Source organism: Carassius gibelio, chromosome A17 (genome assembly GCF_023724105.1).
Source record: "Carassius gibelio isolate Cgi1373 ecotype wild population from Czech Republic chromosome A17, carGib1.2-hapl.c, whole genome shotgun sequence".
In the NCBI taxonomy this organism is placed as follows: Eukaryota; Metazoa; Chordata; class Actinopteri; order Cypriniformes; family Cyprinidae; genus Carassius; species Carassius gibelio.
Genome location: NC_068387.1, coordinates 15,815,124 through 15,837,459, shown reverse-complemented (window position 1 = coordinate 15,837,459; position 22,336 = coordinate 15,815,124). Strand labels below are relative to the sequence as shown.

Below are 22,336 nucleotides of genomic sequence, written 5' to 3'. Positions count from 1 at the left end.
GGCTGCAGGATTCCACTCTGTTGTGTCAGAACTTCTTTTTAGAAGAATCTTAAAAGAACGTCTTCAATGTGATGCATGGATGAGTCAGCAATTCTGAAGTGTGATTGTGAATGTGATATAAGTCTTCAGGAGCCTCTCAAGCTCTTAGGAAGCTCATACAAGATGTGTCTCAGAACACACCTCTGAAGGCAATCACGTACCCAATTAATCAAATGGCAGAGTGCAGGGTTTACACTCTTCATTACAAAGCAGTCTCTCGTGACTGTTTTCATTCAGACTGTCAATCAACAAGCACTGTAACAACTAACTAACTTGTAGCCAGAGTTTGAAATATTTTACACCTTTCTCTAAGGGAAAAAATTGTTATGGAAAGTGAGAAAGAAGGTTACATCTGGCAGATCGTCGACGTGATGGATGATTATTACTTATGTTAGTGCTTAACGTGCTTTAGGGACATGTAAGAGCCCTTCAGAAATAAACTGTTTCCAGAGAATTCAGTTCAGTAAATTATAATGAAACTCAGTGGAATCCTGTAATTTTTCTTTTGATTTAGAGGCATAATCTGAAAGTGTGACTGGAAAAATGTCTAATCGGTGTACCTTAATAAAATGTTATGTTTTTTATCATGATACTTACAGTATATATAAGGGCAGAGGAATACATTTCCAGTTAACCATCAGTTTGTTTATTTATATTCTGATTTAGCATGTTACGTAAATCCCCATTAGAGATTTATTGTTTCAGACATACAAATTAGGAATTATATATATAAATATATACAGCATATTGATAGTTTGTTGACGGTGGGCACTTATAACTCCACCTTTAAGCGTTTGGTTAGTGTTTATCATAAAATCAATAAATTATGTTTTGTTTTTCCTCAGATCTAATTAAGTCTCTTTTAACTACTGTGTTTACAGAGACGTATTTAAAATCTGTGCACAAACATTCATTCATAAATTATGATTTGTCAAATTGACATTTTGCCTTCATTTAGGATGAAATATATAAAAAAGAAATCTCAAAATAACATGTATGCAAAAATCACAGACTCCTGGAGCATTAAATGTGTCAAACTGAAATGTTTATTTAGATTAATTTTGATTAATTTTGATCAGAGTTACTTTGTTTTCTGTAATAATACTAATGTTAATTCATAGCTTGAAATTCAAATACATTTGTGTATGTAAAAAAAAAAAAAAAAAAAAAAAAAGAGCTGGTCCATAAATGCTGTCATTCCTCTTTACTGTAATTGTGCTCAAGAGAGGAGGGGGGAGATTTTAATACACTCAGTGATTGCTGGCAGCACATTGTTGGTCCACTTCTGGTAAATCTCATTTGTGTCTCTGGTGCAGAATTAATCTCCAGACTTTTCTATAGTTCTATAGTTCTTTTCATCTTTTCTTACATTTATATATATATATATATATATGTAAGCTGTATATATGTATAATTTCTGTATTAGGGCATCATTAAAAAAATATCTGGTCTTTGGTAGGTCTTAAATTTAGGAAAATTTATGAAAAACAATACATGACATATTTCACAAGGTCATTGTTTATTTAACAAAAAATAAAGCCAAGATGGAAAAGCCATGTGTGACAATGTTAGGATACTCTTAGTGTTAACGTAGGAATTAAGAGGGCAAGTAACGGTCAGGCACAGCTTATCAAATACCTTTGATTAACTGATCATCAGCTAGTGTGAGCAGCTCTATAATAGCAGAAGTTTTGCCAGTTTGCTAGACTGGTGCCTTCAAGTGTGTGTTAACACAATGCTAAAGAGGAAAGAAATCAACAATTATCTTACAGAAGCAATTGTTGCTGCCATCAATCTGAGAATAGAAATATGGCCATTTCCAAATAATTTGAAGACATTCAAAATAGACACCAATCCTCTCAGAAGTCAATGTCTCAGGAAATTCACCCCAAGACCAAACCATGTAATGCTCAAAGTATTGGCAGACAACCTAAGAACTTCACCGCAGACTCTACAGGCCTCCGTTAACATTTTAAATTATAAAGTTTATGACAGTTACATTAGAAAAATATCCAAGTATGGTATTTTTTGAAAGCTTGCCAGAAGAAAGCTTCTTCTCTCTAAAGAAACATGCCAGTTCAGTTTGGGTTTGCGAAGTTGCATCTGAACAAAACCATAAGACTTCTAGAACACTGTCCTTTGAACAGAGGAGTCCAAAATGGAGATGGTTGGCCATAATGCACAGTGCCATGTTTGGTGAAAACCTGAAGAGTATATTAGCACAAACACCTCATAGCAAAAGCCACACATTCTGGTGGAGGGCTAGTCTTATAACCACAGGAACTGGGCACCTCACAGTCATTGAATGAACCATGAACTCATCTGTATACCAAATTATCCTAAAGTCAAATTTGAGGCCATCCGTCCCGAAAGGTAAAGTTGGGCCAAAATTGGGTCATGCAGGACAGTGATCCCAAGCGCACCAGCAAATCTACAACAGAATGACTGAAAAGAAAAGAATCAAGGGGTTTAAGCAGTCCAGTCAAAGTCTAGACCTCATCCTGACTGAAATGTTTTGGTGAGAGCTTTTTCATAAACAAAATGCCCACAAACTTCAATAAACCTGAGCAACATTGTAAACAAAAGCGAGCCAAAATTTCTCCAGAACGATGTGAGAGACTGATAAAGTTATTGCTGCTAAAAATGGATCTACAAGCAACTGTCACACATGGCTTTTCTATCTTATCTTTATTTTTGTTAAATAAATAATGACACAGTGTGATATGTCAAGTGATGTTGTTCATCTTAGGTTTTATTTTCTAAATTTTAGGACTTTTTTATTATGTCCTGATGCAGAAATCCATGGAATTCAATATGGTGTCCTAAAATTTTAACATGAGATATATATATATATATAGACACAGAGATCTATTTGTAAAGTCATTACCATTGCGGCACTACTGTAGCTCTCCAGCTCCAGAGAAACTGATCTTGGAGCTCTGAGTCTCTTCTCTCTCAGAAACACATCAAGATCTTAATAGCTGAATCTCATTAAGATCTCAATGTGTTTCCGAGTGAGATGAGACACACAACTCTAAGATCAGCTTCTCTGGAGCCAAAGAGCTAAGAAAATCTAAAGTGCTTTGGGTATGTAAATGTGGCATTTTCCTTCAAATGCTATCCTGGAAAAGAATCTGAATAAATATTTTACCAAGGATTTAAGACAAAGGCAGCTGTCAGATCAATATGTACATGAATCCATTCTGAGGCAAATCGCTATAATTTGTGAGCTAATATTACTGTGTGCTGGCTTTAACAAAGCAGTGTTATACATTCTGCATGTTAGCTGCTGGTTGCTCAATTAAATCAATTTCATTCTAGTTTACTTTGATTTTTATTTGTACAATATTTGCAACAAGAATATAATTTACTCAGAAAGACAGGCTGTAATCAAAACTCATATCAGACTGAAAGCAAGAGCGGGTGAAGGCAGGCATGAACGTAAACATAGCTAGGATGAAATGCATAAAGTGAAAGAAGGTAATGTTAATGTCAGGAAGGGGGTGGATTGACAGGACTAATTAATCACCCATGAACCTGAGAGTGCTATGGAGCAGAAACGAGGTGGAACAAAAAGCATCATTAGCAAAAGATCGTATTAGTACACACTGAGAGTAGTGCGGTGAGAGATAACTTATCTGCAGAATAATGGTGGCACAGTAAGGCATGAGAGACCGAGGGCAGGTCTAGCATGAGGGCAGGCTGTGGGTCATAGTCTCTGCTATTCCACAGCAAGCCGTCCAAAATAAGCTCTGCCAAACAATGAGAGAGTTAGTTCAGTTCAGTTAATGCACAGTGTATGCAGAAACGAAGGGTCTGAATCCCAAAAATGCAGTTCTTGAAGAGGTGAGGAGCACAATCACTAAATGATTTTTGAAGTCACTTAAGAACTGTATACCTTGAGATATTTTTTTACTTATATAGCACAATATATTTTAGATTTTTAATGACTTTAATTTTAAGGTATGTACAGCATGTACATATATATATATATATATATATATATATATATATATATATATATATATATATATATATATATATATATATATATATATATATAAACAAGAACTTGAGGTGCAAAAATGTGTAGTAGTAAATTGGATGACAGCATCCTAGAGACCTTGCTGTACAAGAACCTTGGTGTTTCTATAGACATTTAAGAGAACAAAATCTCCAAAATTTGATACTCTATAGGGAAAACAATGTCTTTTTATGCAAAAATATGCAATTTGCAGTTCATAATATTAAGTCATGGTTAATAATGCAGTGTTTTTCCAGTTATATTCATACAATTACATTCCTTTACTGTTATTTAGTAAAGGCAAACACATACAAAACCCAGAAGGATCAAAATTGAGTGATTCAGTGTTGATGTGAATACTAAAATATATTTTCAATACCAGCTACTTCACAATTATTACTAATTTACATTTACATTTACATTTGGTAATTTAGCAGATGCGGTTATCCAAAGCGACTTACATATGAGGACAATGAAAGCAATATAAATCAACAAAAGAGCAATGTTATAAAAGTGCTATATATATATATATATATATATATATATATATTAGGGGTGTAACGGTTCACAAAATTCACGGTTCGGTTCGATACGATACACTGATGTCACGGTTCGGTTCGGTTCGGTTCGATACGTTTTAGATACAGCAAAATGTAAAAACATCTCAACTTTTCAGAATGCCGCAAGCGCACCGCGGGTCATGTGACAAGAACCAACCAATCAGCTTCATCCTTTCCCGTAACAACGTTGAGAGCTCAGCCAAGATGAAGGAACAGCTGATCATAGTTGTATATGGATTGCAATTTTGAAATAAATTCAGTAGCAGAGCTACTGCAAGCGATTTTTAGAGCTGCAAATCCATTTATCCTTCGCTGAAATTTCCGCGTCTCATGGAGAGAGCACGTCATTGTTGCTTAACAAAGACAGACGCCTCAGGAGAAAGACGCGCTTAGCGTTTTCCATGCGTTTTTAGGCACGATATGTGAACGGCCCCTAAGGCGCTCGCTCACTCAGCACGCGCTGAAGGCTCGTTGCAAAATGTCTAATGCATTTAACAGACCAGAAATATAAGATCCTAAAATAACCAACAGGTCTGGTGTTTGGGTTGGATTCCCTGTAAGCTATAGTTTCTAAATGCTGCAGGGATAGTTTGCTGCGTGCATGTTTCTCCTTTTTTTCGTCTTTTCCCAGATAGTACTGACGCATATATCCCAGATATTTCCGCTGGTGTTTTTTTTTTTTTTTTTGTATTCCCGCTGGTGTACCCTGTCATGTTGCAGATGCGACATACCGTTGTTTTTTTATCCACCACTCTCTTGCCATCACCATTATAGCTTAAAGGGAATCCAAAGTGCACCCAAACACCAGACCTGTTGGTTATTGGAGGATCTTCTCATTTCTAGTCTGTTAAACGCATTGGCTATTTTGCAACGAGCCTTCAGCGCGTACTGGGGGTCGAGCGCCTGCTGAGTAGCCTAACATAAACATATAAGATGGTGTTTTTTTCTTCTTCGGGAGTGTCAGGGGCGTTGCCTGTTACGTTGTTTGGGTTATTGGGCTACCTTGTTGAACGCATATCATTATATTTCTCTCTCTCTCTTTTTTTTTTTTTTTTCAAATATAATTAATTACTCCAACGAACCGTTCGGTATACATAATGCGTACCGCGTACCGAACCGAAAGCGTCGTACCGAACGGTTCAATACGAATACGCGTATCGTTACACCCCTAATATATATATATATATGTGTGTGTGTGTGTGTGTGTGTGTGTGTGTGTGTGTGTGTGTGTGTGTGTGTGTGTATAAAATAAAGAGAGAACAGCATCTGCATTGGGCTGATGTCATTTTTGTTGCAACCTCAAATGTGCATGAAACCACAGCAAGACTGCTAAACCTGCTGGAGATATTTGTGACTAACATCAATAAAAGTTTTCATGTGTGCTGCAGGTTTTTGTGTGCTGTTTCTTGACTGTAAAAGGAAATCAAAGTACTGTATGTTTGCTGTTGCTGCTTTTGAGTAGCACAATAGGATCTATTCCAGCTGTGAGTTGGTCAGTTGGAAGGGTTACTGGAAGGGAGGTACTCATACTCACAAATACACATACTGTACATGCACATACAAACTAAATTGTAGGCCTGAATACGCTTGAATACAGAAGCACTATCCTCTAAGAGTGAAGCATCAAACTGTTTTTAACCACACATTTAATTTTTTTCATATTCCACTTAAGAAAATGTTTACTTAAAACTGGGGGAAAAAAATGTGGACTTGAAAAATGTCAAGTTCAAGTTCATGTATGGCCATGTTAAACAAACTTTCATAAAAACGTTTTCTAAATAACTAAACATGAAATATTTAAAGGTCTGAAAAACTTACAAATACTTACAAAAAAAAAATTATATATATATCAGCGAAAGTGAACTGCTCACATGCTTAACCAAACTTAACCATAACTATTTTAAATAAACAGAATATTAACTTGCATATGGTTGAAAGTCAAATCAATCTTAAGCATATGCACATTGCAAAAGTGAGTAAAACGAGTGAATGTTTCATTCTCATTCTTTCTGAAATATCCACAATGACACATCCTCTCTATCTTATTCTTTCACCCCTCTCTCACTTTCCCCCTCAATTCTAAGACATGTAATTGCATCATTTTTCAGGACTTTGGCCCTGTCTGAGAGGTAGATTTACCTCATTCATCAAACTAATGGAGGCAGGAGTGATTTGAGAATACAGTGATCATGGTGTCCTCTTCTTTTTTGCCATCCCTCTCCAGCGTGCATGTATGTAAACACACATAATCAGCTTCATCTAGTATTGATGGTGTCATTTACAATGCACAGTGCTAATGGCTGAGCCTTTAAGGTTGTTTAGTAACTTCCCATTTAGATGACACTTTCCATCTGAAATGATTAACAGTAATTGAAGGGACTAAGTGGTGACCCCATGAGGAAAGCGGGCTCGGTAGGTCTCTAGTTTTAGGGTCCTTCATAATATTGAACCTATTACAGTATAGATACCTACAGTAGCTGTTAGGAGTGGTTGAAATATTAAATGTTTAAAAGTTTAATATAAACAGCATGTATATATAAGTTTTCAAAGTTGTCTGTATAATTCATATGGAGCAACAAAGCCCCCAACCATTATGTGTTCTGTTTAAGAAGGCTTGAATGAGTAAGTATTATTTAAAAGGCAATTTAAAAGCTGAAATTGCTATTATGAAACATTATGCAGGCTCCTCAGGCTGTTGTTTAGAGGATTTTTATAAAGTTGATAAACAGCTGATAGTTTTCACAGCAGGTGAACAGAAAAACATACACTCAGCTTGTGTTCAATCCACGAGAGAGTGAATGGGCAAGTTGTTCTGTTTTATTGCTAATATTTAGCTTCAAGTGTCCTATTGTAAATCAATCATAAATAGTCATAGTCATAAAGGAATATTTAATTGACTTTTTATTTTGTAATGAACTAAAAAAAAATAAACTTCAACTTTCATGTGGACAAACTGGGAAAAAAAATAGTTTAAAGTCAAAACAGAAATGTTTCAAAATATGCTTACAGAATTGTTAGCTTGACATTCATTCAGTATGCATTTACAACATTTGCATGAATATGTGTCCCACCCACTGGGAGATTTTGGCTCTCTTTGTCGGAGTGTCTTGCAATAACAATAATAAAGAGTTTTCTTTATTCACAACGACAGCTGGATTCAATTTTTCAAACCACAAATTGATCAGTAAAGAGTATCTTTGTTAGCAGTTTTTTTTTTTAAATCACTGTTTTTATTCTCATCTCTGAAGTCTGTTATTACCTCCAAACCAAGGAGATAGACAAAGCAAGTGAAATTATAGAGAACTATCCCACCTCTACAAATTAGCTTTATGCACCCAATCTTTATTTAGATTTTGCAATGGCACTCAAAGGTGTAGAGTTCACAGGCTACTTTGTGCATTTGAATGACTTTCAGAACTTACTGCCAGTAAAAGTTTCTGGGTGAGCAAAGATAATTTGAGGAAAATTATGATGTGGATACTCGGTTCTACGTTGTCTTAGAGTTGGGAAAACATTATTTTACTCTTCAAACTGATTGAGTTTAGTGTATTGCTCTCTGTGAGTATTAATATGTGATTGGAGTCAAATAAATTCTTGTTATTATTATTTAATAAGACAAACATTATGTGTTGCCATGGTCATTGGTCCCTGTACCCGAAAGAGACTGATAAACAAATTAATTTTCTTAAGCATTACAATAGGTATAAATACAAATATTGCAACTTATTGTAACATAGAAGTGTAGTGATATTCCCTTTCGCCAAACTAGGGAGGCAAAATAGTGTAGTGATGGGTACTCGCGTCACCTATGGCGTTATGATATTTGGATCACGTGTCACTCAAGGTGTGGTTATGACTACATCTCGTAAGAAAGACTGGTGGGAACTCTAACTTGTAGAACCTCTTCTGTATCATCAACACAAGGAAGACACAAGTGTAATAAAATACATTTTATTAACAAAAGGTAGGCAAGAGTAATCAACAACTACTAAATGAATACCATAAATGAAATGGGAATAAAGTGCATAAGATGCATAAAATGCAAGAAATTATTTAAGGTGTTGCAATGTCAGAGCTACATTATCTGAAAAGATAAACTGTTGCTACTCTGAAAGACATAAGGTGAAGAACCCTATTATGCATCAAACAAATACATGAAAGATTTGCTATAAACTGCAATCAGCTATATAATATCTCATGTAAATTAGAAAAATCGTATACTGATAATAACTAACAATGCCAAAGTCTCTAGAAGAGGTCTGGATAAGTGATATTTACCTTCTCTGTTGTTGAGTGAGCAGTCCGGTAGCATTGACTTCATCCACTGGTTGTGCTGGCAGCAATGCAGTGGGGAAAGGAGCAGGAATCTCGACAGCATTGAACATGAAGCTCTGGAGGATACTGATCTCCTGGAGCACCAAAGGGTCCTAAAATCTGGAACATGCAGATGTGGCCCTGGAGTAGTTGCAGATTGTCCTTAGCCTGGAACACGCAAGAAAAGGAACCTTGGATTGAAGGTTTACTCACCGAAGCTTAACCTTGTTGCAGATATCTGTGTGTCTTCTGCCTCTCTGGGCTAGAGACTCAGAACTTGGTCAATCTGCTTGTCTCTCTAGGCTGGAGACTTAGGACGCGCTGCATCTGTTGTTGTCTCGCTGGACGAAGACTCTAAATGAAGTCTGAATGTAGATTATCTCTTTCCTCAGAACGTGGTTGTATCTGTTATTGCCTCTTCCCTCACGGGCATTGAAGTCTCACCTTCACAAGCCAGAGACTCAGAATGTTTGTTGGTCTGTTAGTGACTCCTGGATGTGTCAGAGACTCAGAACTTGATCTGTTAGTGTCTCTTCCTGACAGGACTCAGACTCAGAAATGGTGTAGCTGTTATTGCCTCTTCCCTCACAGGACTCAGACTCAGTACAGGGAGTGTCTTTTGAGAAGGTACATTTATACATAAACTGTCATTCATGCATTAATTTGTCCATTAACAACTGAGTTTGTGCAAGATGTTGCACTACACGTCATTGTCAATGAGAATACTTATTTCTCTGAATAAGTATAAGACACATGTGTGTTGTAGTTTGCATCAGTTTAAGGTTTGAGAACATAGTTATGAATAGATTTGGATGGAACTCTGTTATCCCTCTTTGTTTCACCCATTGCTGCTGAGTCCAGAGGTCCTAAGGAATTTTTATAGCGGTCACAGGCCAAAACCTGAGGAATCAGTCTGTTGGTGGGTGAAGGGCAGAAACTGCATTTTGACCAACAGGAAGTCCTGTCCTTCCCAGGCTTTGTACCAAAGGTCTTCTTCTTGCCCTCTAAGATTTGTCTGGCTATTGTCCTGTCATCTTTATCTGATGGCATTGGACAGTTTACTTATGTTAGTTCACCAAGATCCAAATCAAAATATAGCAAAACTTTGTCCACTATTTTGGTCAGAGAAGGGCCCCACCATAACTGGGCCCTGGAATGTGCTGTCCACTACAGAAATTATGTGCAGGCTAAAGTTTTTAAATATTTAAATTTTCTTAGTGCTGTTCATGTTAAAGCAAAGATTGAAATGGTTATGATAACTTTTTTTTTAAGTGTGGAGAATGGTTATAATTAACTGAATATGCATTTTTCATTCTATTCTAATAATGAAAGGCTGTGATGTATAATTTTGAGCAGGCAGCCAGTGGGGCCATCATAAAGGGCCCTTTGCTAATTATATAGTTTATAGGGGTCCTATTAGACTTTTTAAACTTTTTAAACTTTAGTTAGTCTGTAATGTTGCTGTTCAAACAGAAAAAAAGTTACAAAGCTCAAAGTCTAAATCAAAAGTAGATATTTTATTAAACAGAAATCACTTTTTTAAAAATACAACGGATGACTTGTTTGGACTAAAATGCATATTTTCCTAGATTTGTGAAATCACAAATACAGATGAATGGGATGATACCTGGTTGAGCTGCACTAGAGAAGGCAACGAGTGTTATCACAATGTTGGAGACACGATAGCTTTCACAAGGCTCATCTAGGTTTAAATCACACTCAAACTGATTTGATATTGATGCAATAATTACACTGAAGCTTGCAGGTGGCTATGATAAGGGGCATGACATTTCATGACCAGGCACCAAATGTGCTGCCAATCACAACACAGACTGGCCCAGCTTACCTTTTACAGCACATTTTGTATTTCAGGAGGTGGGCCTTCATTTGATACAGGAACTATTTGAGCCCATCATGTGTTTTTCAAACAACCTAGTATGAGAGCCTGTTCTAGTACACCCTAGTAGACCCTTGGTGGGTCTAGCAGCAAGTGGCTTGAATTCTTGCTTGTCTCTTTCTGCATTTTTTGTCTGTAAGAATATAGCAGTTCTCTCATGTTCTGATATATGATGAGCACTTCCAAACTTGACACCCCCACAACCTCTCATGCCATTATGAGGCAGCACATAATGGTTAAATTTGCTATGTAGAACTGTTTTTAAATTGCTTATAATCCACAGCAAGCTGCAGATATATTGTGTGTTTGAATAGAGATGCAATAACAAGCAACAGCAGATCACATACAAATATAGGCACACTTCATGTGCACTTTCGGTCATGAGGACTTACAATGGCTGCTGCCTACGTGTGTCCATTCGCCATTTTAGCATTCAAAAGGGTGCTCACAAGCTCCCCCTTTGCGGCCGCTATGCGCCCTTAATGCTCACTTCTGATGAGCACGCAAACATGCAAGCTATGCAGCCGACTTCTACCCAGCATTCAAATTGGCATTACATCAGGAAAGTGCTGACTCTGAGGAAGACCGTGAGGGTTTAGGGTGCCATTTGGGAAAGGGCCTGTAAAGACACTGTAAGAGCAGATCTTGCCAGGCACTGCTTTCTTGTGATTGCAAGGAATTAGTCTGGTGGATTATTCATGGCTCTAATAATTCCCACTGCTCATTCAGATAACTTAATGACTAGCCATTGTATAAAATACATAATAGAGATCTACGTGGGATGCATTTTCACTCCTATGAGATTCTGGCCTGCTCCCAGAAAAAGAAAAAAAAAGAAAGAAAGTACCTTGCAAGCTTTCGCAAACAGTTTTCACGTTTTGTCCCGGAAAAAAAAGGCCACAGGTACACTCTTAGGAAGAAAAGTGCTTTCATTGAAGCCATACCTTTTCAAAAGGTAAACCTTTTGTACTTTGTCTAACCCTAAAAGGTGGATAAAGTATTATTATCTAAAGTAAACATCTTTATGATACTATTATAGTTTTTATTGATATTTTGAGTCCATTTTTATTTTTATTTTAAGTTTATTTTAAGTGTGTGTGTGTGTGTTGTCTTTTAGTTTATCTTGATGCACTAAAGTCACTAAAACTAAACATGTAATAAAAATAAATTGAAGTTATATTTATCAGCTTTTTAATGCTTTAAATGCAATAAGACATTAGAGAGCTGAAAAGAAAGCATTAGATTAAGAGAGAGGATCAGATTGACAATTTATTTTAGGTTTACAGTATATAAACATAAGTTTTACGTTTTAGTGTCAGTTTTAGTTAATTACTTTTACCCTGATTTACATATTAGAACCTAAATGGTACACATACTTTATGAAAAAGTAGCACCACAGTGACAGAATTTGTAAAAAAAAAAAAAAAATCTTAGAGTATAAAGTATATGCATATTTTCAGTTCCTCTCCAATAAAATTATGTCTTGCACGTTGTTGTTTTTCTCCAATCCCACTCATTGCTTCAGTCTTCACCTTGTTTCATTTGTCACAGCAGGCAAAAGGAAGCTGCCTCGCTGACTCCCACAATCAAAAAACATTGAGAACATCCAACCCTGCACCTGTAAACAGTTTATTTTTGTTACTTAATAGGTATATAACACTATATCTTACAAACATAAAATACATTTGAGTAACTTTTATTTTATCTTTAGATGTGTGCATTTATAGGCACGTGTATCATGAACACTTGCATGTGAATTTGTGGGTGGGCACAGAATCAGTTGTTTTAAACATTAGTCTTTACATAATACTGTACATAAGCACACACAGACACACATTTCAGTGCTGTTTCACATTTCTTAAAGTTTGAGAGCTGGTGACCTCTTAAGGGGAAATTCCTCCATCTGTTTAAGGATGTGGGTTTAATTTACAGTTATTTATTTTTTAATTATCACATTTTCCTTTTTTATTGCTTGAGTGCTGCTGTAATGTAGGCTGTTTTTTTTAAACACTTTCCCTTGAGTATCCAAAAGCTGTGAACTGACTGATGTTTGAGTAATCATTCTGCATTTATTGCCTGGTCATGTACACTAGTGATTTGAGTTTTCTGAATTGATCAAAACACACCATAAACTCTCAGATTGGTCTGACAGATGGAGGCAGGGCTTGAGAGTTGAACTCAGAGCATGAGGTCTTTGACTGCGGTTAGTCCTGCTGTACAGTATGTCAGCAGCTCAGACTCAGGTTTACACTTTTGTGTCTGTGTCTTTTGTTTCTCCCTGTAATTCTTTGCAGCTTTGAAAAGGGATTTGATCATGCAGCATATATCCTCAGCCTCTTTTGGTCTCCGTCACACTTTTTACTTTTCTCATTTTCAACAACCAGTTTGCATTCTGATTTGAAATGTGCATTTCTCCTAATAGATGGACAAAATAATGATTTTTTTTTCCTGTTTATAAATATCCTGTTTCTCCAAAATACATAATATTATAGAAATAAAATGGGTTGCAAATGTTATTTCATGTTGAATTACTTTTTTAAATGGACATTCTTTGTATTCTGGGAGTAAACATCTTTTTATTTTATTTGTTTACTATTTTTTTAATTATGTTTTAATTTTAATGCAGTCAATTAAAAATTGTTACATTTATTAAAATACTTAAAAAAATACATGATAAAAAAAAAGAAAACAAAATACATAAAATATTTTCTCCTTCAATAACTGTTGTTTCTTGGGACCTGTGTTGTATAGTGTGTTATACATTGAATGGTCTTCTGGACAAAACGGTTGAGAACCACTGCTTCAGATAAGGCTTAGAGCCCAGGTCCCTAAAAGCCCAGCAAACTGTCTTCTGTGCCACTGTATGATAACAGATGTATGTTTACTCATCTAAAGCATGCTGGAATTCACATTCCAGTATGACAAAATCAGATGGTTGATGACATCACAAAAGGATGACAAGGTACTTTGTTTTGCAGCTTTGAAGTTTGTCCACTTTAACACATGATCTGTAATATATAATGGAGTTTGAGAGATTATGTGTGATAAAATATCCAATCAAGGCCTTTGTAGTTGAAGAATGCTTTGTATTATGTATGCTAGATTCATGGGCCTAATTAGAGTCTGACCTAGGTTGAGTATCCAGTATCTTATACATGTTCATACATGCAAATTCTGAAATCCAGGGGCAAAAAAAAAATAAGCTAAACATGTCAAGTTAATTAATAAATAGATTAATAATTAATAAAAGATTTCCTTTTCCTCACTGTTCCCTGAGGAGTTCTATTTTCTTCATGAAGCTTTGAATACTTTAATCTCACATTTTAATTCATGTAATATATGAAAAATAAGCCCTATGTAATGCTCATTTTCACTCACATGAGTACCTGTTGCTTCCTCGAGCAGAGCAGCCTCTGTCTAAAGCCTTCCATTGAAAATTAAACACTCTCTCTGGGAGACAAGCCTGGATCAGAGTTACCATAGCAACAGGTCATCTGACTTAACAAGGTCCAGCATAGAATTAGACGGGGCTGAAACATCATTGTGAATGTGAGTACCATAAGGATAGAGGTAGGGGTGAGTCAGAGTGTCTTAGTTTAATGAAAAAGTTAAATGTAAAAAAATGTATATATTTGCTTATTTGGATGGATTCAGATAATTTTATTAGTTATTCTGAAAAGCACTATTCAAGTAAACTATTTTTTTCTTCCAGGTTTACACATGTAACAGCATTAAACAGTTTGGGATTGGTAAGATTTCATTTTTAATCAAAAATAAAGTACAAACAGCAATATTGTGAAATATATCTATTTAAAATAACTATTCTGTTTGAATATATTTAAAATGTATTTTATTTTCAGTCATGGCAAAGCCAAAATATGGTCATTTATTTTTTATGTGTTCATTACAGTATTAAAATAAGCATTTTTTGTAATTCTATGTAACCTGGTGCTTTTTTGTAAAAGTGTAAATGGGTCTAGATTGTACAATATAAATAAACCTTTCACTGTACTCTAAATATAAAAATACCATCTGCATTTTTATTGTCAGAAATGAAAACTAGTAATCATTTACTCTCGTTGTGTTCCAAACCATGAATAAGTTTCCTTTTACTTTATACATAAAATAGATTTTTAGAATTTTTTTGCATCAATGCAATTTAACTCAGAGACTTTGTTTGAATGCCATTTACATTTATTGTTTGGACAAAGCAATAGAAAGATTTTTCTAGTGTGTTCCACTAGTTGCTTGTGCAGAAATTTAGTTTTGCACATCCCTATAGGAGAATTGATTTCCAAAATGAGTTGTCCTGTAGTTTTTCAAAATGGTTCTAGAGTTTATGCATGACTCATTTGCAGTGGATCCCTGTCATGTTTTGCTCTTGTTTATGCTGTTGAGGATTGACAGCAGTCAGTAGGTGTTTGATTCGAGAGTATGAACTCGATCCTGGACCATCAAAGACATCCTGCTCTCCCACAAATCTTAGTGTCAGGGAATCAATTCTCATTGGCTTTCAGCTAATTGTTTGTTGCACATATTGATGGTTAGAGAAGGAGGCATGGCCAGAGAGAGAAACTGAGAGAGCGCGAGAGAGAGATCTTATGTTTATGGCTGTTCAGAAGAGATCATTTAAACTGTTAGAGTGTGTGATAGACTTAAAACTGTACAGAACATATTTATGGATGAGGGTAGATCCCAAAGGTATAACAGTGAGATGATAACCTAGTTAGTGCTTTATGACTGCTCCTGGTTCAATTCACTTGATCAAAACCATTTAACAGTCTTTCTTTATTACGTCCATTCCCACATTTCAAGCATAAAAGGGTTTCCATCTCTCTCATCTCTCCTCCACCTGCTTACACAGCTCTCGACAGCGCTGTATGGGTGGCAGTATCATTTCTCTGCAGATTTCTGTTTATTTGTTTTCTCTGGCAGTGATATTTCATGTGATGACATAGGGTACCCGCTTGCTGTTCCTCCTTTCATCGACTCTTCGTTCCCTGAGGAATAAAAAACACATTATTTAAATGCTTGCCTTTAATGGAGCACCCTGTAGTCATTAAAAAGAGAGGCAAATTAGACAATGTTCTTATTTTAATTCTACTGTGTAAATTTAAGAGTATCTTCATGTTTTGTGTATTGCCTGGTTTAATTCAAAAGTGAAACTGCAGCTATTAGCATGGAAAACAATTTACTTGGTCTGTCGGTAACTCAGCGTTTCTCTCAAAGGATTATTGGTGGTCTGCCAGTGAACTTTGCTTTTGTCAAAATGCTGTCATGCGTAAAAATGCATGTAGTGTAGATACGTAAACAAACCCGGTTGGGGGGGGGGTGCAGGCAGACAACACAGGAAGTTGTTCCTATTCAAGTATTGTGAACAAACCTAATGAATATTGACACTCTTTTTTTTTTTTTTTTTTTTTTGGTTTGTTTGTTAACATGCATCTCTGAGGTGAATATGACCGGTGCAGGCATTCCCCCTGGCCGAAAATTGGCAAATGCACTTTTGTGAGTAGTGCATATTGATTTTATTTCAGTGGCGCAATCTTTGTTGGGCATTATTCTGGAGACAAATGTTTCTGAGTCGTGGGGAATGCATTCACCTTGCACTCGCAGCAATAAAGAAGACATGTGTTTGTACCTATGTGCGTTTCTCTCCATCCTCCTGGCTCTGCCAGTAAACCAATGAAGGGGCCAATCAGAACTCACTATAGCTCCCCGTTGACCAGACGCTGAGAGTTTCAGTGTGTGGAGCAATATTTCATCCCAAATGATACTGCGTTTCATCCCTACCGCTCTAGTTTCACTTCGTACACATTTCTGTCTGGTTTTATGGGGTCGGAAATAATGAAAACATTCCTTATCAATGTTGTTGCTGTCTGATGATATTATTTTCAGTCAATGGATTATATTTGTTTAGGCCATAAGCTTTCTTTTGCTTTCTTGTGCATGTATCAAGCAAAGATTCTTTCTCCTGTGTTGATCCTGAGTGAATGTGAGTTTAGACATCAAATTGTCATAAGACATATTCCTCCTCAAATTGACCAAGAGATTTTCCTCTCTGGAAAACCACAGATTTTGAAATTGTCCTATGCCTTTTTGAATCTGCAGTGAAATGAAGCACAGCATCTTTCAAGGGCACAGCCTTTTTCACAAGCTGTTTATTTCTCAACTTCAACAAATTAATTATAGAAGAGCAGAGGGAAAATATCACCAGTGCAACTGACATGTTTAGGTTTGTTTTTGTCCTTTTTAGTGTTGTTCAGATTTTACCACCACACAATATTTGCACTTTCTTACAATCTGCAAAATAATAGGCAGGTTATGTGATGAGGAGAATCAGGAGAGAAACACTGCAGATAGAAGGCTGGATTTCATTTCAAATTGTACATCCACTTCAGCTGATGCATTTATGCCTTTATGCTTCTTCTGCCGGTGAGAATTGAATTATGGAGGTGTTTTGAAATGTTTTGTTATTGCCATCTGAGAGAAGTATACTGTATATATGTGCTTCCACTCACCAAGAACAAATTAATTTTTTTCTTTGCCACATGTATTTGCCATTTTTGCAGTGGGCACGTATTATTGAGGCACACAGGTACAGAGGACAGGTTAGAGCAATCCTGGGAAATCATGTAACATGAATGAAAACAACTGTACAGAGTTTACAGAAAGATCTTTACTGGAAGAACTTGTGAATTTGCAACATAATTGGGCATTATAGTCTTTTTATTGTTGCATTTATGCGTCTGGAAGATGCCTAGATGCATTTTATCAATCCTGGCACATAAACCCATGACCTTGGCAACACTATGCTAGCTGAGCTACATGATTTGCTAATTGATTGTGGGGCACATAAAAGGTTAGGTTTCTTTATCCCACCTGGAATCAATGAAACAACATAGAAAACACCTGGAATCAACTTAATCAACAAAATGGGGACAGGAACACACACAAAACATGGGACAGAGTCTGACATAACGCCCCCTCCAGAGAACGTGGCCTCACGCCACATAACATCCAAAGGTGGATGGGGGGTGGGCACTCTGGAGGGTCCCTCAGGACAGACACGGGACAGTGGGGATTCTGAATGGGATCAGGAGCCCATCCTTGCTTTAACTCGGGATCAGAAGCCCTTCCTGGCTATGCTCAGTAGTTGGGCCCACACTGGAGCAAACTCTGGAGGAGCAGGCACTGGATGGTGCTCTGGAAGGCACTTATGAGTACACTAGCAGTTAATCTTGATTGTCATTCCTTAAGTGATGCTGTCTCTAATTTTGTAGGACAGTAATGTTATTTTTGTTTGCCTACATGTTGCCTTATAAAAACATTTTCACTCTCACATTTTTAGTTGATTCAATATCACCTACAGCTCAACCTGGCAAAAACTGAGCTTCTTGTCTTCCCTATCACTCCAACTCTTCAGTATGATTTCTCCATCCAGCTAGGTTCTTCTACTATTTCCCCATCAAAGGCCACATCTTTCGATCTTGCAGGTTTGCATTGCACAACATCAGAAAGATCAGGCCCTTTCTGACCATTTTTTAGTCTTTTTGGGTCCTTTTCTAGTCCTTTCTAACTTCTTTTCCAGGACCTTGTCATTTCTAGACTAGACTACTGCAATGCTCTTCTGGCTGGACTTCCATCAAGCACAATGAAACCTCTAAAAATGATACCGAATGGAGTGGCACTACTGTTCTTCAATTAACCAAAAAGACCCCATGTTACACCTCTCTTTATCTCCTTGCACTGGCTAGGTTGCATCTCGCATCAAGTTAAATACATTGATGCTTGCATATAGAACAACCACAGGCTAAGCACCCACCTACTTCCACTCACTATAACAAATCTACATCCCCTCCAGAAGTCTGAGATCTGCCAGTGGACAATGCCTCGTGGTACCATCACAGAGAGGCTCAAAATCACTTTCCAGAACATTCTCATTCTCCACTCCTGGCTGGTGGAATGATCTTCCAAGTCTTATCCGGAATGAATCCCTGACAATTTCCAACCGGCAGCTGAAAACTCATCTCTTTCTAAACTACTTGACTTCATTGTAGAAAAAAAAAATAAAATAAATACTTTCTCTTTATTTATTCATTCTTTTTCTAACTTGTACTCATTTGAACAATGTCTAAAACTTAGTATTACAAGCACTTTAATTGTCTGTTTGCCTCTTTAAGAAGAATCGCTTTATTTATCCCCCAATTGTAAGTCGCTTTGGATAAAAGCATCTGCAAAATGACTAAATGTGTAAATGTAAATGTCACACACTTGAGGCTTTTTGCCAATCACAATGCACTGAATAGCCTGGTCCATCAGAGCACACCTCACTTTTCAGAACTATGAGCATTGCAAATATTAACAAGTTTCATAAAGGCAGGCATAGAGGAGAAACAATAATGTACAGTATGTGGAAAATAATGTGTTTTTTAAACTTAAACCATGTAAACACATTTCATTACGCCAAATACACAAAATAATGCTCTTTTTCGCAACGTCATATGACCCCTTTAAAAGCATATTATCGTCAAATGATTCTAAAATATTAATGGTCCAAGGCAGATTACCTGCAACAATTATTTTAGGATAGTTTGTGGTTTGATCTTAGTGACAGATTTAGGAGATAGTTTTACTCTTTACTCTTAGAGCAAACATTTAGGAGTCCTAAATTTAGGACTGACACACCCATTTTTTCTCCTAAATCAGTGAGTTATGAGCTACTTCTAGCCCAAATATGTTTTGTGAATATGCGCCCAGATAAACAGTATTGCAAGCAAGAGGGAAAGAGTCACCTTGTTTGGTTATGACTTTGGGGATAACCATACACTACCAACACATATCAATTCAGAATATGATGTTATGGTCTGGGTTTGACTGGTTGCACAACAGGAAGCATAGATAGAAAAACAAGTGGTTTTTACAGATGCTACAATGCACTTGCTCTTTCCAGCATGGTTCAAGACTGTGATTCATTCTCTTGGACTGTCTGTGGACTGTGGTGCATATGTTTGTGCTGAGCATCCGAGTGCTATTCAGTAGAAGATTTTGGATCGATATTTTTTCAAGTTGATGTAAAGAACCACCAACACAGTCTCCATTGTTTTGAAGCGTACATGAAAGCAGTGTTCCAACCTCCAGCTGTGTTTTATTATTTTCCGGCATCCGATGTGTACTTTGAATTGCAGCCTGAACAGGAAATTTTACCTTTTTTGCTGTGTCTGTGTCTGACATAAAAATACACTCCCACTATCTCTTTATACACACATATACTGAACCCAGACACGTTTGATAAGCAATGTTTTTTCCTGTATTGTGGTCTTATCGCTTCATTATTGCCTGCAGTCAGTCCAATATATACTCCCTAAACTTGAAAGCCAGTCTGTCCGTCTGCAGGTGTTCCACTGTGGCCACTGTCAAGATTCACAACCAGATATCCAACAATTTATATTCCATTTCGTGGACAGGTGGTAATTTCATTGCATTTCTATCCACGGGATTGCATTTATGAGGAATGTCTGTGCTCTGTACTGTCCCTATAACCTAAAGGGATAGTTCATCCAATTTTTTTTATTCTGTCATCATTTACTCACCCACATGTGTAACTTTTTTCCTTATGTGTAACATAAAAGAAGATATTTTTATGTTTTTTGTCTATAGAGTAGAAGTCAATGGTAACCATAAAATATTAGGTTACCAAAGTTCTTCAGAATAACCTCTTTTTTTTCTACAGAAGAAAGAAATACAAGGTGAATAAATGATGACAGGATTGTGATGGTCGGGGGGACTATCCTTTTAATATCGTGCCATTCCATGTGTGTGTAATGCAGATTGTTTCCACTTACCCCAGTTGTGCTGCACCATTTCTCTATTTTGGTATCAAAGATGCAAGAATTGTTACTCTGACAGATGCCTCCACATGAGTCTTTAGCTGGTGCACAATTATTTTATCAATCTGGAGCTCATAAATCACAGAATCTCATATCTGGGCTATCAGAATCTGATAGCACTTTAATTAGATTCTTAAAATGTTCACATATTACTTCTGACAAAAATGATGGTTGCACTTTATTTTACAGTACGTGTACTAACATGTACTTATAGTGTACTTACAGTGTTTTTATCTAAGAAAATTCTGGTAATACAAGGTAACTACATGGGGTAGGGTTAGGTTTAGGGGTAGGTTCAGGGTTAGTACCTAGTTATTACATAGTTATTGTAATTACCATAATAAGTACACAGTATGTACATGAGGAACAGGACTGTAAAAAAAAAGTGCTACAAAATGATTATTAAAATGTATTAACATTTCTTTTGAAATTATTATTATTATTATTATTATTATTATTATTAAATACTGTATATTATTTGTTTTTAATAATACTGTAAAACATTGTATACGTTTGCTGTATTATTTTATTATTGTTACTGTGTGTGTGTGTATTATAGCAGTATTACTTTCAAAACATTATTTTGAAGATTCAAAACTTTAAAAGCAAAGTTTTCTTTTTGCATTGCTACAGGAAGCAGAAATTCTCATTTTTGTTCACAAATGTTTCTTTTTTTAAAAAAGAGTATCATTAATTCTCAAAGGAAAATGGTTGAGCTTATGATTTTTGTATGTACACCAAGAAGATTTGTATATTTTCATCACAGTCATTTTTTCTTTTGTGTTTTTGTTTTCTGCAGGCAGTGGAAACGAATCTAGCATCCAAAGATAGTCACTGGGTGTATGCCAATGAGGTAAGCACATATTCATAATAAGTTTCATTACTCATTCTTATCTGTTTCAGAAATGAGGGATCGACCTGGAAACTGTCAGTAGTCAGATCCTGAAAACAGACCAAATTCAGTTTACAGTGTTTGATATGTGGCACATCTCTCATTCAGTTTATAATGTGCTGTCACCATGCTAGAGCAAAGCTGACAGTGGATTATTGCACTGGCATGACTGTAAGGCACAGTTTTGCTCTCCTTATTTCTCTTCCTCCCTCCCTCACTCTGTTGATGGACGAAGTGGAAGCAAGACCAAATGAGAGTCTGGCCCTACAAAGAACCAGTGAGAGCTGTGCATAGAAATCTAGTAAATAAGAACTGAGTGCAGTACTCGGCAGTGTTCATTTTGTTTACGAAGACGAAATATTTTAAAGACATTTTTTCTGTGATGAAGATGAGACGTTGACAAGCTAAAACTAATATCTGATGATAAAAACTATCACCAAATTAATGCTGCATCTTCGATAACAAGATGTGAGATGGGACTATAATGTTATTTGAGGAATTGTCTTTCGAAATGTGCGTCCCTGTCATTGGATTGCAGTTGGATTAGGGGTGTTCACATATCTTTCAGTAGGCTATGGCAGCCGCAGTGGATGGAAAGACTATCAAAATGCGAACTAGAGATCTGAAACAATGGCATTAGCACCCGAGACCTTGTCTCAGCCTCAGACGTCATGACATGGAACGTTGTCTGAACGTCTGATGCATATGGCACACAAAAAT

At 36.4% G+C, this 22,336-nt stretch overlaps 1 protein-coding gene across 3 annotated transcripts in view; it reads left to right on the top strand.

Moving 5' to 3' along the window:
* The window catches only part of LOC128031550 (glutamate receptor ionotropic, delta-1-like), a 243,031-nt gene that overhangs the window by 166,816 nt on the left and 53,879 nt on the right, over positions 1–22,336 (top strand). For all 3 annotated transcript variants that reach the window (XM_052619862.1, XM_052619860.1, XM_052619861.1), the window contains exon 5: positions 21,524–21,577. In XM_052619862.1, coding sequence (XP_052475822.1) covers positions 21,524–21,577 — 54 coding nt within the window. The remainder of the gene's footprint in view (positions 1–21,523; positions 21,578–22,336) is intronic.